The sequence below is a fragment of the Carassius auratus genome, chromosome 13 (genome assembly GCF_003368295.1).
Source record: "Carassius auratus strain Wakin chromosome 13, ASM336829v1, whole genome shotgun sequence".
NCBI lineage: Eukaryota > Metazoa > Chordata > Actinopteri > Cypriniformes > Cyprinidae > Carassius > Carassius auratus.
The window spans coordinates 6,489,126-6,503,686 of record NC_039255.1 but is presented as its reverse complement, the minus strand read 5'-3'; the positions used below and the strand labels follow the sequence as shown (position 1 = coordinate 6,503,686).

At 35.0% G+C, this 14,561-nt stretch overlaps 3 protein-coding genes across 11 annotated transcripts in view; 1 reads left to right on the top strand and 2 right to left on the bottom strand.

Moving 5' to 3' along the window:
* LOC113112445 (protocadherin-15-like) overlaps positions 1-14,561 on the bottom strand; it is a 171,470-nt gene that overhangs the window by 17,213 nt on the left and 139,696 nt on the right. For 8 of the 9 annotated variants that reach the window (XM_026278031.1, XM_026278026.1, XM_026278027.1 and 5 more), the window contains 4 exons: positions 7,411-7,626; positions 6,021-6,109; positions 4,874-5,050; positions 748-966 (listed from right to left, as the gene is read on the bottom strand). In XM_026278031.1, coding sequence (XP_026133816.1) covers positions 748-966; positions 4,874-5,050; positions 6,021-6,109; positions 7,411-7,626 — 701 coding nt within the window. Of the gene's footprint in view, positions 1-429; positions 967-4,873; positions 5,051-6,020; positions 6,110-7,410; positions 7,627-14,561 lie in introns of those variants that run through there. The other variant, XM_026278034.1, reaches the window with a different exon arrangement.
* LOC113112447 (uncharacterized) lies at positions 8,812-13,105 on the top strand. Its single transcript, XM_026278035.1, has 11 exons — positions 8,812-9,383; positions 9,621-9,744; positions 9,976-10,210; positions 10,313-10,589; positions 10,717-10,894; positions 11,010-11,086; positions 11,181-11,361; positions 11,648-11,896; positions 12,012-12,183; positions 12,266-12,414; positions 12,547-13,105. The coding sequence occupies exons 1-11, from the start codon at positions 9,099-9,101 to the stop codon at positions 12,714-12,716; spliced, it is 2,097 nt and encodes a 698-aa protein (XP_026133820.1). The 5' UTR covers positions 8,812-9,098; the 3' UTR covers positions 12,717-13,105.
* Positions 12,706-14,140, bottom strand: LOC113112449 (P2X purinoceptor 7-like). The gene is made up of 4 exons (XM_026278036.1): positions 13,783-14,140; positions 13,514-13,583; positions 13,277-13,431; positions 12,706-12,868 (listed from the first exon to the last, which is right to left on the bottom strand). Exons 1-4 carry the CDS (start codon positions 13,914-13,916, stop codon positions 12,706-12,708), a joined length of 522 nt encoding a protein of 173 aa, XP_026133821.1. The 5' UTR covers positions 13,917-14,140.

Sequence of the window (14,561 nt, the reverse complement as noted above, 5' to 3'; positions counted from 1 at the left end):
CTTGATGAGGAAAAAACTGGACTATAAGTATAGACTACAGGAGCACTGAGCAGCATAGAGCGCCCTCTCGCGGCTGTAGACGGTAATGTTTTCTCTTGGTTCATGTCTCTTAGTTCATTTCTCTTGGTTCATGTCAAATTAATTTTGATAAATAAGTCGCACCTGACTATAAGTTCCAGGACCAGCCAAACTATGAAAAAAAGTGCGACTTATAGTCCGAAAAATATGGTACATTTAAACCTCTAGCTAAATGTCTACTAGTCTCGTAATCCTAGTTATCTTTCAACTATTTAAAATGGGAAAAAGCTAATTCTTTCTATGCCAGTAGGTGGCGCATTTGGTACGGCAGAAATATTGCGTTTTCCCTGGTAACAGCAGTGCACAAAGCAGAGCAGCACCTGACTTTGAATCATGCAGCGCTCATATTTAATGAATGAAATCCCAGTCTTTTGAAGTTTAATCATCACATTAAGCCATATGGCAATTCTTTTCTTTCCATTCCCATATTTAAGACCTCTTGAAGTCATTATTAGGACATAATTACGTCTTGTACCATTTAAGACTTTTTATGGCCTTAAATTTAATACAACTAAATTTTTTGAAAAGACATTTAAGGGCCCCCAGGAACCCTATTTAATTGAGCTGAAAGCTGAAATATGCAAATTATGAGGCTGATTATCATTAGGGACTGACATTAGACAATTAAAAAGGCAGTGTCAATTACAGCTGTAAGAAACTTCTACTCACTGTTTGTATGTCACCATGACGATGAGAATAGCTGGGATGCAGCACAGAATGATGATGATGGCCAGTGCCAGCAGCGCCCCCTCTGTGTAGCCCACCGCCTGCGCAGCCTTCTTCACACTCGCCACGATGTCAGGAGAACGGATCTCCAGAATCCGCCCGCCCTCGCCCAGGTACGGCTGGAACTCTTTATTGATGTCCAGAATCTTGCCATCCAGAAACCTGTCAAACACAGATTTAACAGACATATTAGAAAATTATTACAATTTTGATCTTTTCCTTGCACAAATATGTAGTACTATAGTACAAATACGAAGTATAGTAAGCACATCATAATCACAAAAAACTTTCATATAAAAACCCCACAAAGTATGTATTTATTATGTGAAAATAATAATACAACTGTACTGATGCAACTGAAATAAACTGAAAAACATTTGTAATAATAAAAAAATATATATAAGTAATAATACAAATAATGTACACTTTCAAGCAGTTCATGCTAAAAAAAAAAAAATATATATATATATATATATATATATATATATATATAATGTGATCAAAATACAAATAATAATAATATTATTAATAATATTAACAACTGTAGGAATGATTCTGAAATGTACTTAAAAAACTCATCTGTGATTATATATACTGTAATTATAATTTCCATCGGTTCCTTGCACAGTAAGGTTCCTTACAGTAAGCACATTTCTGTACATTTCTGGTCACATTTACAGCATTTTTATACTGTAGTAACTATGACAGCCTTGAGATGATTGACAGTTATATGTTGATAACATTCAGTGTCAATCTAAAGCATCTTCGGCAGAGAAGAGAAGCCAAGAATCCTGCTAATGAGGGCAGCATCCATTCAGCTGTATTTAACCTTTTCCAGTTCGCCATAAGAGTTACTAGGCAACATGATATGGAAATCCTCATTCTCCCCCGCATGTGTTAATGGCTTGACTGTGCTAATATCAAGTATTATTATTTAATATCTTGATATAGAGCTGATTACCAGTGCCACTTCAAAGCAGAGCTAGAGTACTTTTCTCCTTAGACTTGGCTTTGTTGACACTTTGTTGATCAATAATGTTTAAATAGACCTCCATGTGAAGTACTTCATAAGTATCCACGGCAGACCAATTAGACCTGCTGCAGCAGAACACTTCAACAGAAGCACCTAGTAAACAAGACTGTTCGATTAACCAGGTTTAAAGACAGATGAAAGACTGCGTTTATTTGATCCAAGTGCTCAAACAGACCCGCAAAAACACATGTATGTGCTTGACAACATCTCAAGAGTTTCCTTTCAGCTTTAAAGAAATGAGGATGAATAGACTTTGATTTTCAAGGTGGACTAAGTAACTTTATTGCTATTCTGAATGTACACCCCATTTACTCCTGTGTTTTTATTCTCCACATTCCATTAGATCAATCCAGTGGAACACAGAAGATGACTTATCATTTTTTGTCCCATAATTGACATATTCTTCACCTTCTGTGTTTTGCAGGAGAAATAGAGTAGGTGAATAAATGTTGAAGATTTCATTTTTTTTTTTAGGTCAAACTGCCATAATTCAACAGGTTTTTATCTACAACTGAATTAAAAATCAAGCTGATTACTAGACTCACACTCTAACAGAATAAAATACAATGTCAGTATAGTATCTGCTGTTTCACTAAATGTAAAAGGAGTGGATCAAACCAAGGTGGACTGAATCACATGGGAACCCGAAAGGAGTGACGAACAAACTGCCAATATTTTGTTTCTTTTCTAAATCAAAGATGATGGGATATCATTTTAGATCATTAGATCCAGGTTTAATCCCTGATTTTACCCACAAGTCCTTCATTTCTTTGAATCACATCCCTGTTGTGGAGGAAGAGAAACAGCATTAACTCACACTGTTACAGACACGCAGTATGAACAGGCTCAACCATGGCTGCCTGGTTTTATCGTATCGAGTCGATAGGCTTCTCACCAGCAGGATGGCTGGATTCATCCATACAAAACACCACTGAGGGTTACCAGATGGATTCCGGAAAAATAAACTAGTTTCGTTAGGGGAACTTTTGTGAATGCTGAAGTGGACCTCTGACTGTAAAGCTGAAAAAAAAACAACCTTGTCTCCAGCAGAACATATGAAAGGAGAAGAGTGGAAAAAACTCAGCAGTCTGAGGAAGATACATACACACGAACAAACTCAGTCTAAAGAACAGCATTAAGCAGATTATTGAGCAATCTTAATGGTTAAGTAATGCTAAAATAAAATCTTCATGTTAATGCTAAGAATAGTTTGACTAACTTAAAGTCAGGGAATTAGTTTATTTCATATTCTATCTTATCATCATTTTGACAAACGTCCCCTGCTCAGGGAGGAGGAAGCAATGAACACTGTGTAGAGATCATTTCTATCGGACCACAGTTCATACACGTAGCTCACTTCTAACAAGCTTATTTTCTGAATCAGGTGTGTTAAGCAAGACATAAACCGCTGAGTTTATTATTTAATACTATTATTTAATACTATTATTAAATACTACTATTATTTATATATTACTTATTGAATAATAACATTTAATAAACAACAACAACAGCCATCATAAAAGTTGCTGGGCAATTCAGTCAAAAGTATAAAGTTATGAGACTTTGACCTCCGCCAAAACTATTTCTTCTGGAACAAATAATAGATCAATGAGACCAAAGATTGACCGTTAAATTCACCCAAAACAAATTATAGCTCATGTTTAGCCAATACAGTAGAGACGTCAGAGCCAGCGGCAAATTCCAGAAGAACTGGCAGAGGCAAGGCTGCTCTCTGTGGGTTCATGAGCATTTTACTATGAGCTCAAATATTTATCATCAAATTCTTCCTAATCATCTCGCACTGTGCAATATGTCAACGGCTGTTTCATTTATGTCTTTATATCTCTGAAGAAATGTTATCAGTAACCTCTAGGGCATAAAACTTTCATCCGGGCAGCTGCTCTACTTTGGTAGCGATACAAACACGAGCAGAACACATCTAACAGTGAACAAAATAAAACATGTATTATAAGAGTAAGAAGTGTGTCTAGAAAGGCAGAATGAGACAGGTGGTCCGTAATCTCCTGTGCTTGTGAATATGAATGTGACATGCATGTTGACTCCGTAAACACATATTTGAACAGAATCCTGATGACTTGTGTTAGATCCCAGTGACAGACGCGTCTCCCTGCTGAGTCACGGGGCACAGCAGAGTTTAAATGAGCATATTGCTGTGTGTCTGGACTTCAAGGGGCTTTTCTCCTCTCGACTGAGGAGGACAGGTGCTTCCTGTAGAACAGCTGTTCACAAACACAGTTCATTTCCTTTTTCTCCTTTCCTTTCTTATCCTGTTTTTTCTTTTCTTTTTCTACTACAATGTAGAATAGAGACATGTCATGATGGCCAAAGAGTTTTTTTTTTCCTCTCTCTCTAATATACTTATATAATAAAAAATAATTACATAAAAATTCACTCAACCATTTAAAAGTTTTGTGGTCCGTAAGATATGTTTTTTTTTTTTTTTATGAAATTAATATTTTTATTAAGCAAGGATGCATTAAATTGATCGAAAATGACAAAGACATAATTTTATAATGTTGTTAATTTTTTTTTTAATAAATGCTGTTCTTTTGAACGGTTTCAAAAATTCATAAAATTAAAAATAAACAACTGTTTTCAACAATGATAATGTTTCTGAGGACCAAATCAAGAATGGAGTAATGCTTTGCCATCACAGAAATACATTTCAATTTAATTTATACTAAAATAGAAAAGAGTTATTTTTAACTGTAATGACATTTCACAATGTTGCTGTTTTGCTGTATTTTTGTTCAAACAAATGCAGCTTTGGTGAGCATAAGGGACTACTTACAGGCCTTCAGAAAACGCATCACAGAAAATTGGTCAAATTAGGTAAAATAGCCTAATTACAAGGGATCAGTTGATAAGCTGTTTAGATGGTTTTGAAAATCTGTTGTTTTGTAAAGAAGAGAAAGATCAAGCAGTGGTGGTGAGATGAGGAGGGAAGGGGCTTTTTCCAAATGTTGGTACCAAACTTTGTTAAAGGTATCAGGAGCGACTGTGTGTTTGGCTTACTTGAAGAGCTCTTGTCTGGAGATGGCTCTGTTGGTGAGAGGGTCGATGGCGTACACCTGCAGGTCTGATTTGGTGTAGTCCTCAAGTTCATAACCTTCCCCGTGTCGCCGGGGACCGATCGATTCCACTATCACTTTAGCACCAGGGATCTGATCTTGCACATAGCGCTCCAAAATACTGACAAAACAAAAACAAAAGCATGGCGAAATTACTTTTTCTAACTAAAACATTAAAATGCTAATTCAATTCCACTTAATTTCTAATACTTCTACAAAACACTGAAAACAATCCATTTTTTGTTAAACATGAAGGGTGAATCTCACAAAACATCCAAAAATGAAAAGAAAAACATTTTGTGCTTACTGTATATAAGTTCACTGATTATTTTACATTAATGAATGTGAGAATGGTCCTGTCAGCTTTAATAAGTATAACAGTTATTACAATAATTAATAAATGCTCAAATATTTAAATAATGTGACTTTTTTGTATTAGGGTGATAGTGTCACACTCCGTGTAGAGATGAACGATGAGACACGTAATACACAAAACGATCTTTAATAGAGTCCAGGAACAGGGTTTATCCAATACAGGGAATCACACGTGACAACAAGTAGACCCAACAATTAAGAACTGAATGGACTAGGGCTTTTTAAAGACAGAATAATTGGGGAAAAGACTGAGACACACCTGGGATCAAATTAACACAATCAATTTGGAGACAAAAACATGGTCAGGGGGAGCAAAAATAAACACAGACAGGTCCTTAACCATGACAGATAGGGTGATTTTGAAATATAACAGTGTGAGATTCTTCCTATAACTCATGCATAAAGCATGCAGAACAGGTACTATAATGAATAAATTACATTTTACAGTCTTTAGTTTGCAATATGTACACCTGACTAGCATTAAAAAAACCAATCATTTTCTCTTTTATTATGATTATTCTGCAAACTACTGAGTGAAGTGGTTCTATTTTGCTTATTGGAGCCATTTGAGCTCAATTCAGCATTTTAACAATTGAGATGGCCTTTTAAATCAAAGCAAGTGGGAAAACAAAGGCTGCTGACAGTGGAGGAAACACTCAAATGCCACTCAAGGAAAGCAGCAGTGCAGAGAAACACACCGAGGAAGGAATTCTCACCTAATCAGCTGCTCTTTGTTCTCCTCCACCACAGTGGGCGGCACATTAGAGACCACAACCTGCATGTCCAAAGCATTGACAACGGACACCTGCAACCCACATAGAAAATGAAAAAAAAAACTGAGGATTTGGTTTGTGTGTTGTATTTTATATGCACTGGTGATAGAGTTAAAATAATCAGATCATGATTTTCTCCAGCATGATGATGATATATTTGCTCTGAAATGTCATAAAAGAGTTTTTTATTTAGCTTGGAGTCTTTTGAAAAAAAAAAAAAATAATAATTTTATTCAGCAAGGACTAATGCATTTATAAAGGTAAAATTTCTATGTCAGATAAATGCTGCTCTTTTTAACTTTCTGTGTTTTTTTTTTCATTCATAGAGTATTGAAAAAAGCATCCTGGTTTGCACACAAAAAAATAATTAAGCAGCAAAACAGTTTTAAGATAATAATAAGAAAAAAATATGAACACAAAATCAGCATATTATTTCTAATTTAGACTAAAGTAATGATGCTTAAAGTTCAGTTTTTCCATCACATAAATAAATTACATTTTAAAATATACTGATATAGGAAACAGTTATTTGAAATTGTAACTGTATTGTAACTGTATTTCATAATATTACAGTTTTACAGCAGTGTTGAGCATAAGAGACCTATAAGAAATACAAATAAAACCTTATTGCCCATAGACTTTTCAGTGGTAGTGTAATTTGCAATGAAAATTGATTAAATTAGAACAAATTTCACACTTAGTGAGTTAAACCCCACTGTATATCATCCAGCTCAAGTGCTTTTTGCATTATGTTGGTCAGTAAGGGTTGTAGCATCCCGATGAATGCTTTTAGAATCACTTTCTACACCAGAAGAAAAGTCTACTGCTAGTGGAAACTGAAAATGACACAAATATTAATGACATGATGTTTAAAACCCTGATGCACACATCAGTTCCATAATCCCTCTTATTTTATTTGACTTACATTAGCCAAATAATTAGCACAAGTCACTGGCTGCAACACTTCAGGAGATACAGCAGCATAAATAATTCAGCTCACACAAAAAGAGTTTATTTACTCTATATATTCATTACTGCATTAAGTAGTGCATAAATACCATATGCACTCCTGCATGCAAACATTTATTCAAACATGATGTATTTACCAAACCAAACAGTGCTGATTATTGTTATGCAATTTACACTTTTTTTATTATTCATTGAACCCCAAACCATTCATTTTGCATAACCAGAGGAAAGAGAGAAAATGTCATTTCTCAAAGTGACAGGTTTTTAGTGGTAACTTCCAGCAACAACTTTCTGTTGTGTTCAAATCACCATTTTGCATGAGGTGCATGAACAAACATACAGGTCAAAGGTCACATGCACTCACCACCACATCAGCCCTGCTGCTCAATCCCTGCCCGTAGTTGTCTGTGGCGATGACCTGAAACTTGAAGTAGGACCGGCGCATGTTTCGGAACATGATGGCGCTCTTGATGAAGCCGGTGTACGGCTCAATGACGAAACTGTCCTGCCCCTCGGGCGCAGGAGGGATGATCAGTCTGTAGGCCATCTTACTGTAGTTTCCCGTGTCGACATCTGTAGCCTGATACACATGAAGTTATATGCAGAAACGTCCATGGAAACAAATATGATTTCAAGAAATTCTCATTATCTGGTTATTAGGTCTGTCAATTACAATTTTTAAGTTAACTAATTACATGATGTCCAAATAATTGCAAATTAATCACACATTAATTTTGGCTTAAAAATTATCCCCCAAAGTCATTTTTGTGTTAGATGAGGAAAGCACTGAACAGGCATTATACAAGGTGGCTATATAAATACATATTCTGATAGATAGCCTTCACTTCAGCAATGACCTAGAAGTGTTATAATCCCCATATATCATCAGATTGTATGCTTTTTATAGATGTTAAAATGTATCAATTTATGAGATAACGGTCACCTTGCGGTAGCCTAACACACAGATCCCGGTGGGAATTTTACAGGTGTCCCTCACTTGTCTTCCACATTGTCAGAATGGAGAGAGAAGCTGTCTTAGTACAGTTACTAAGATGTGGGGGGAAGCGAGCAGATTTGAACAGCGAGAGAGAGATTGTACTCTAGTCTTGACAGGTGAGTCAAGATGTGAACAGCAAGTTCTTCGCTATAAAAATGAAATATAATGTACTGCAATGAAAATTTCAAACCCTATGAATTGATCAGCATTGTTTCGATGTATTCTGCTGGTATTGTGTTTAACAACACTAGCACTCTAAATGTAAAAACACAGCAAATCATATTAAATGATTCTGCATTTAATTAATTTATTATGATTCTGCAGTTAGTGCAATGTCAAATTTATAGGGAAGATACAACTAAATTGGAAAATATATAGATTTAAACTTTGGGATCAGGAAGATTTATTTATTTATTCATTTTTTGTAAATAACATTTTAATATAAATGACTTTTTAAAAAATCTAATAAATGCTGTTCTTTTGTACTTCCTATTCATCTAAGAATCCTGAAAAAAAGTATCACAGTACACAAAAGAATCCAGCAGCACAACTCAGAAGGATGATGTGACTAAAGACTGAATTAAATAAGATAAAAATTCAGATTTTCTAAACTACATTTTAAAATATATTAACACCGAAAACTAATTTAATATTATTAAACTGTAATAATATTTTACAATATTGTTACTGTTTTTAGTTTATTTTTAATCAAATAAACTTAGTAAGCATAATATTCTTTTAGAAAGATTTCAATTAATTTTAAAGGGCACCTATTATGCAAAATTCACTTTTACATGGTGTTTGACCATACATGTGTGTTGGCAGTGTGTGAGCAAAACCACCCTAGAATGATAAAAATCCACCTAGTGTTTTTTTTACAATCTCAATAATTCATGAGCACTGTCTCAAAACGCCCTGTTCTAAGACTGCTCTCACTGTGACGTAGAATTGAGCTAAGCCCCACCGACGTGGTTTGATTGACAATCTGGTTTTGGCATAGAGCCCGCCCTCCGTGATCTGTACACAATCCTCCATTGTTTCAACGACAGCCGGTAATGTCTCCTAAGAAACATAGGTGTTCTGTTGTGGGATGTAATAATGAACATAGTAGTTTTCACTTACTTCCGACATCAGAGCCACTGAAAACGCAGTGGATGGATTTTATTTATGAAGGAAAGGCGCCACTCAAAATTCCAAAATACGTTTATGTTTGCGCGAATCATTTTTTGACTGACTGTTTTGAGAACGAGGGTCAATTCAAAGCAGGTCTTGCTTCAAAGTTAATCCTCAAGTCTGGATCGTTGCCTACTGTTCGCGATGCAACGTCACCTTCAGAAGAAGTAAGTGTATTTCATGTTTTTTTAGAAAATAGTCATTTCAGTCGATGTCAGCCAGTTCAATAACAAATGCGTCTAAAGTTGTTGTCGTCGTCGTAGAAAATCTGACTGTGTATATAATGTAAACCTTGTTTGTAAAGTGTGTATCCACACGTATATAATTTTTTAAAGATATTGTATTAAAAACCGTGTATGTTTTCTGTAAAGACAAGACATCAAAATTGCTATGTTTATACAAAGGCCAGCACATCGACACGAAGCTGTAGAACGAGGGATATTGGCGTGCAGACAGAAACATCAAAGCTATGCAGTGTTGGTACACAACTGTCAATGAGGACGCTTCAAACACACCACAGGAGTGTCTGTATGTTTATGTTTTTAACTATATTTATATTATATAGTATACAATATAATATTATATAATTGTATTAGCTAATTGTATTTTTATATGCACATTTCGAAATTCATTTTCTGTAAAGTTGCTTTAAAACAATGTATTGTGAAAAGTACTATACAAATAAATTTGAATTGAATTGAATACCCAGGATAGAGAAAGTGAATCTTTGCTGAAACTTTGCTGAATTATATATTCCAGGTGTCCAGACAGAGACAACATTGTCAAGTTTTGATGTTAGCACAAAATTAGTTTCTCATACAGCTGTTGCGTCTTCCACGCCCCTCAAGACTTCATCAAAAAGACCTTGTCTGGACCTTGAGGATGATGAAGATATCCTGCAGGAATGCTCTTCAATACTAACATCACAAGAGACTGATGTCACATTTAATCCTGCAGAGGCAGACACATCAATAACAGAGCCAAAAGACTTGTCGTAAGTTTATATTATATTTTAGAATAATGTTTGTTTTAATTATAGCATATCTAATTTTTCTGTAGTGCTTATGTAAATTAATGTTTTTTTTTTTTTTTTCAGAGCTCAAGGATCCAGCCCTATTCAAAACATTTGTAAATATATTGTCTATGAGACCTGCATCATGGAACTGTTTGATGTGTGCCCGGTATGTCATAGAAGCTGTCATATAAGATCACAAAGGATTGGAACATTTCTACGTGTTGAACAACTCTGCTACCATTGTCAGTTCTCACGGAAATGGAACAGTCAGCCGATTTTGGGCAGTACTCCAGCTGGAAACCTTCACCTTTCTGCTGCTGTGTATCTCAGTGGTGCTTCATTTTTCACAATTGAAAAGGTATTTGTAAATGAAATAATCAATAGCTTTGCAGTTACATGAGACTAAAAATGTGTAATGTAAAAAAAAAATATGTTTATTCATTTATTAATTTACTGCTTACCAACTCTTCTCTATGTGTTGTCAGATATTTGCAGCTATGAAGTTACATCTTTTCAAGTACGACACCTTTCGTCGTCATGCACGAATGTGCATTGAGCCTGCTATTGTTTACAAATGGAGAAACTGGCAGGATGAGATGCTACAGCTGTTGGCTCAAAGGGAAAAGGTCATTGTTGGAGGAGATATGAGGGCTGACTCACCAGGTACATTGTGGGACAAATTTACATTGTTTTTTTATAAAGAAAAAAATATATAGAATTTTATCTTATAGACAGGGCACATTGTGTAATAAGAGATTATGTATTTTTGTTTTTGAAGGGCACTCTGCCAAATATGGCAGTTACACAATGATGGACCTGGAGACAAACACCGTTGTTGATGTACAACTCGTCCAGGTAAATGAGCAGAAACCTTTGATTCAATGTCCTGGAAAACTTGAATATTTTATTTTAAACGCAAAAAAATTATTATATTTTAATCAATTTTCAGAGTAATGAAGTGGGAGGAAGTTACCACATGGAAAAGGAAGGTTTGAAGAGAGGTCTTGACTTTTTGGATGCTCATGGAGTGACTCTGGACTGCATTGTGACTGACCGACATCCGCAAATACAAAAATTCCTCAGGGAACGCAATGTCAACCAATTCTATGATGTCTGGCACATAGAGAAAGGTAAATAACCTTACTACCATCATATAATTTTCTAAATTTTTTACAGACTAATAATTGTGCTGAAACTGTTTTAGCGGATCATTATGTGTTAGCGGATTATTTATATATATACTGTGTGTGTGTGTATATATATATATATATATATATATATATATATATATATATATATATATATATATATATATATATATATATATATATAAAACACCACCATTACATTATATGTAATGACACATTGCTCTACTTATTGTGTGTTGTCATGTTTGTATTTAATTGAAATCTCCAGGAATTTCAAAGCAGCTGGAAAAAGTGTGCAAGCTAAAGGGTTGTGAGAAAATACGTAAATGGTTGCATAGTATAAAAAACCACATCTATTGGACTGCTGCATCATCAAGCAGTGGACCTGAAAGAGTGGCTAAATGGATGTCTATGCTAAACCACATGCAAAATAAGCACACACATGAAGACAGCAATTTTCCAGCATGTCTACATGGAACAAGGAGAAGTCGAGACACAAAAAAGTGGCTAGCTGCTGGTATGTAGGCTAAAGAAGCAATAGTTACTTTTAAAAAATGTATACAGATCATATAGCTTGCCTTTTTTTATTTAAAATTACATATCATACTATAGTAACACTTCCAATAATTTAGGAACACTGCCATATCTCAAGTTGGAGAAAGTTCTCTCCAACAAGAGAATTGTGAAGGATGTTGCCAAGCTAAGTCCACACTATCAGACTTCTTCTATCGAGGTTTTCCACAGTGTAATACTACGGTTTACACCAAAAAATGTGGTTTTTCCATTTCTGGGAATGTTGTGCAGGTAATGTTATTGTTGTAAAAATAAATTTACTTTTACATACACTGTAGACATTGAATGTTGAAAATGTATTTATTGCTTACAGACTATACCTGGCTGCACTACATTACAATGAGAATGCCGGGCGTCCTCAAGCCACGACAGCAGCTGGTCGACCAGTGTTCAAAGTGACCTTTCCAAAGGCCAAGAAGGGAGAATACCGGGTCAGAGAAGTAAAGACACAAGCAACATTCAGTATGTATAAAATGAGTTTACTTAACAAATTTACTACAAATGTACATATCTTTTTTGCATAATTTCTTACAAGCTATTAGAAAACTCAATATTTGACTAATTTAAAATAAAATAAAATGTTATATTGCACAGAATATGTGGATGACCTGCTGGACCTCATATTTGATAAAGTCTTTGTGGATCCTGCACCATATGTGGATGATGTTTTGAGGATACCAATACCACCAGCATTGTGCGCAGAGTATGACCGGCCAGAGAAGGAGGAGGCCATCTCTAGTAGGGTATCTCGGTTTAATCAATAGGTGGTCGAAAACCTACATAACTACCCTGGGCATCAGGAAACTCTCTTCGAATCCTCAGGACCACACAGGATGGAATCACAACTCGAACTTTTCGTCCAAGGAAACCCCAGCACCAGCTCACAAAACTCCGATAAGCTAAAAATCTGTAACGACTAAGGCACACACACACATAGCCACGTTCTCAAAACAGGGTTCAAGGATTTTTCTGTGTTTTTTTTCTTTCAAATATCTATCATTTGTTGTCTGGAGTTGAAATATTTGATATTTAATTGATCATGGTTCAATTTTTTTTGGAGGAATGTCCTTTTATTAAAATTATTTAATTTCTAAACTTATTTGTACAGTTCAGTGTCTTTATACATAATGTAAATAAAAAAATGTATATGCAAGTTGTTGTGAAATTATTTAAAGCTATAATATGTTTTGTTTTCACTATAATTTCCTTATAACCCGGGAAAATATTAGACTAAAAATTAATTCATCAAAAATTCATAAAAACATTTGTAATATTTAGAAGAAATTGACATTTTTTCTTAAATGTGCTAATCATTAACACTCACTGTTGTACTCCACGAAGTCGCAGGGGACCATAGTCAGCCCTGTAAATGTTAAAAGCGTTTTGTAACGAAAACACATTTAAACAAACTGGATCCATTCCGGGATGGTCTACCATACATGATGGAGTGACTTCAAGTTGTTGCATCCGTCTTGTAACCTTTGATACAACAAATAGCGTATGACAGTTTTATGTCACGTATTATTTTTTGCAACAATTACAAATGTAAATAAATTAATACCTGTTCTATCTCCCTGCAGCATATATTTTCTGGTTCTGTAGCCATCTTCTCACATTTGCCACATAAACACCTGTACGACAAGTAATGTCAACATGACGCAATCGTTCCCTCGCATAAATATAATTTCGTTTGTACTTAGCAAACGTTATCACAGTATTTGTGTTTGTAGTTTAAAAAAATTGCGCGAACGTTATCACAGTGCGTGTTGCACATCCATAATTGCAAAGGGGACGCGATTAAAATATAAGTACATAAATGTATCAAACAACCATTCAGAGACGTCCTGCTCCATTCTCATTTGTGTTTCTTCTGCCGGAGTCTCTTCATCATCTGGGTCTGATTCTGGTTCAAACATATACGGCTGAATGCCATACAAAACAGCGGGTCTCCCACTCTCAGCCATTCTGCTTCTACCGATACCGATCGCTCATTGTAATAGGTGTGCCAGTTACGCCCTCATCCAAAGGCAGGGCGGGGATATGCAGCTCATTTATATTTAAGGTGGTACACACCAAAACAGCTCTTTTTAAAACAGGCCCCAAAAATGACATTTTCAAATGGTTATAATAAATTAACTGTGGGGTATTTTGTGCTGAAACTTCACAAATACATTCTGGGGACACACAAGACCATTATTATATCTTGTAAAAAGGGGCATAATAGGTGCCCTTTAAATGAAAATGAATCTTCTATCACTATTCATCCATAAGTCAGATTTCACTGTGAAACAAAGAAAGAAAGTTTCTAATATATATATATATATATATATATATATATATATATATATATATATATGCTTCCATCCTGCATACCTAAAATGTTGTGTATTTAAAAAAAAAAAAAAAAAAAAAAAAAATGCCATTGCAAAACATGTGAACAGTCTTCAGAATTTCTCTTTTTGCGCTCTTTAGAATGGCTGACATTAGCTTAAGTAGATATATATAAAAAATCTTGCCACTTATCTGCCTTCAACAAATCAGTTAGGACTACTGGGTGAGCGTTATGTCACCTAATTAATATTCATGAGTCCAGCCTAAGGTTTATAATA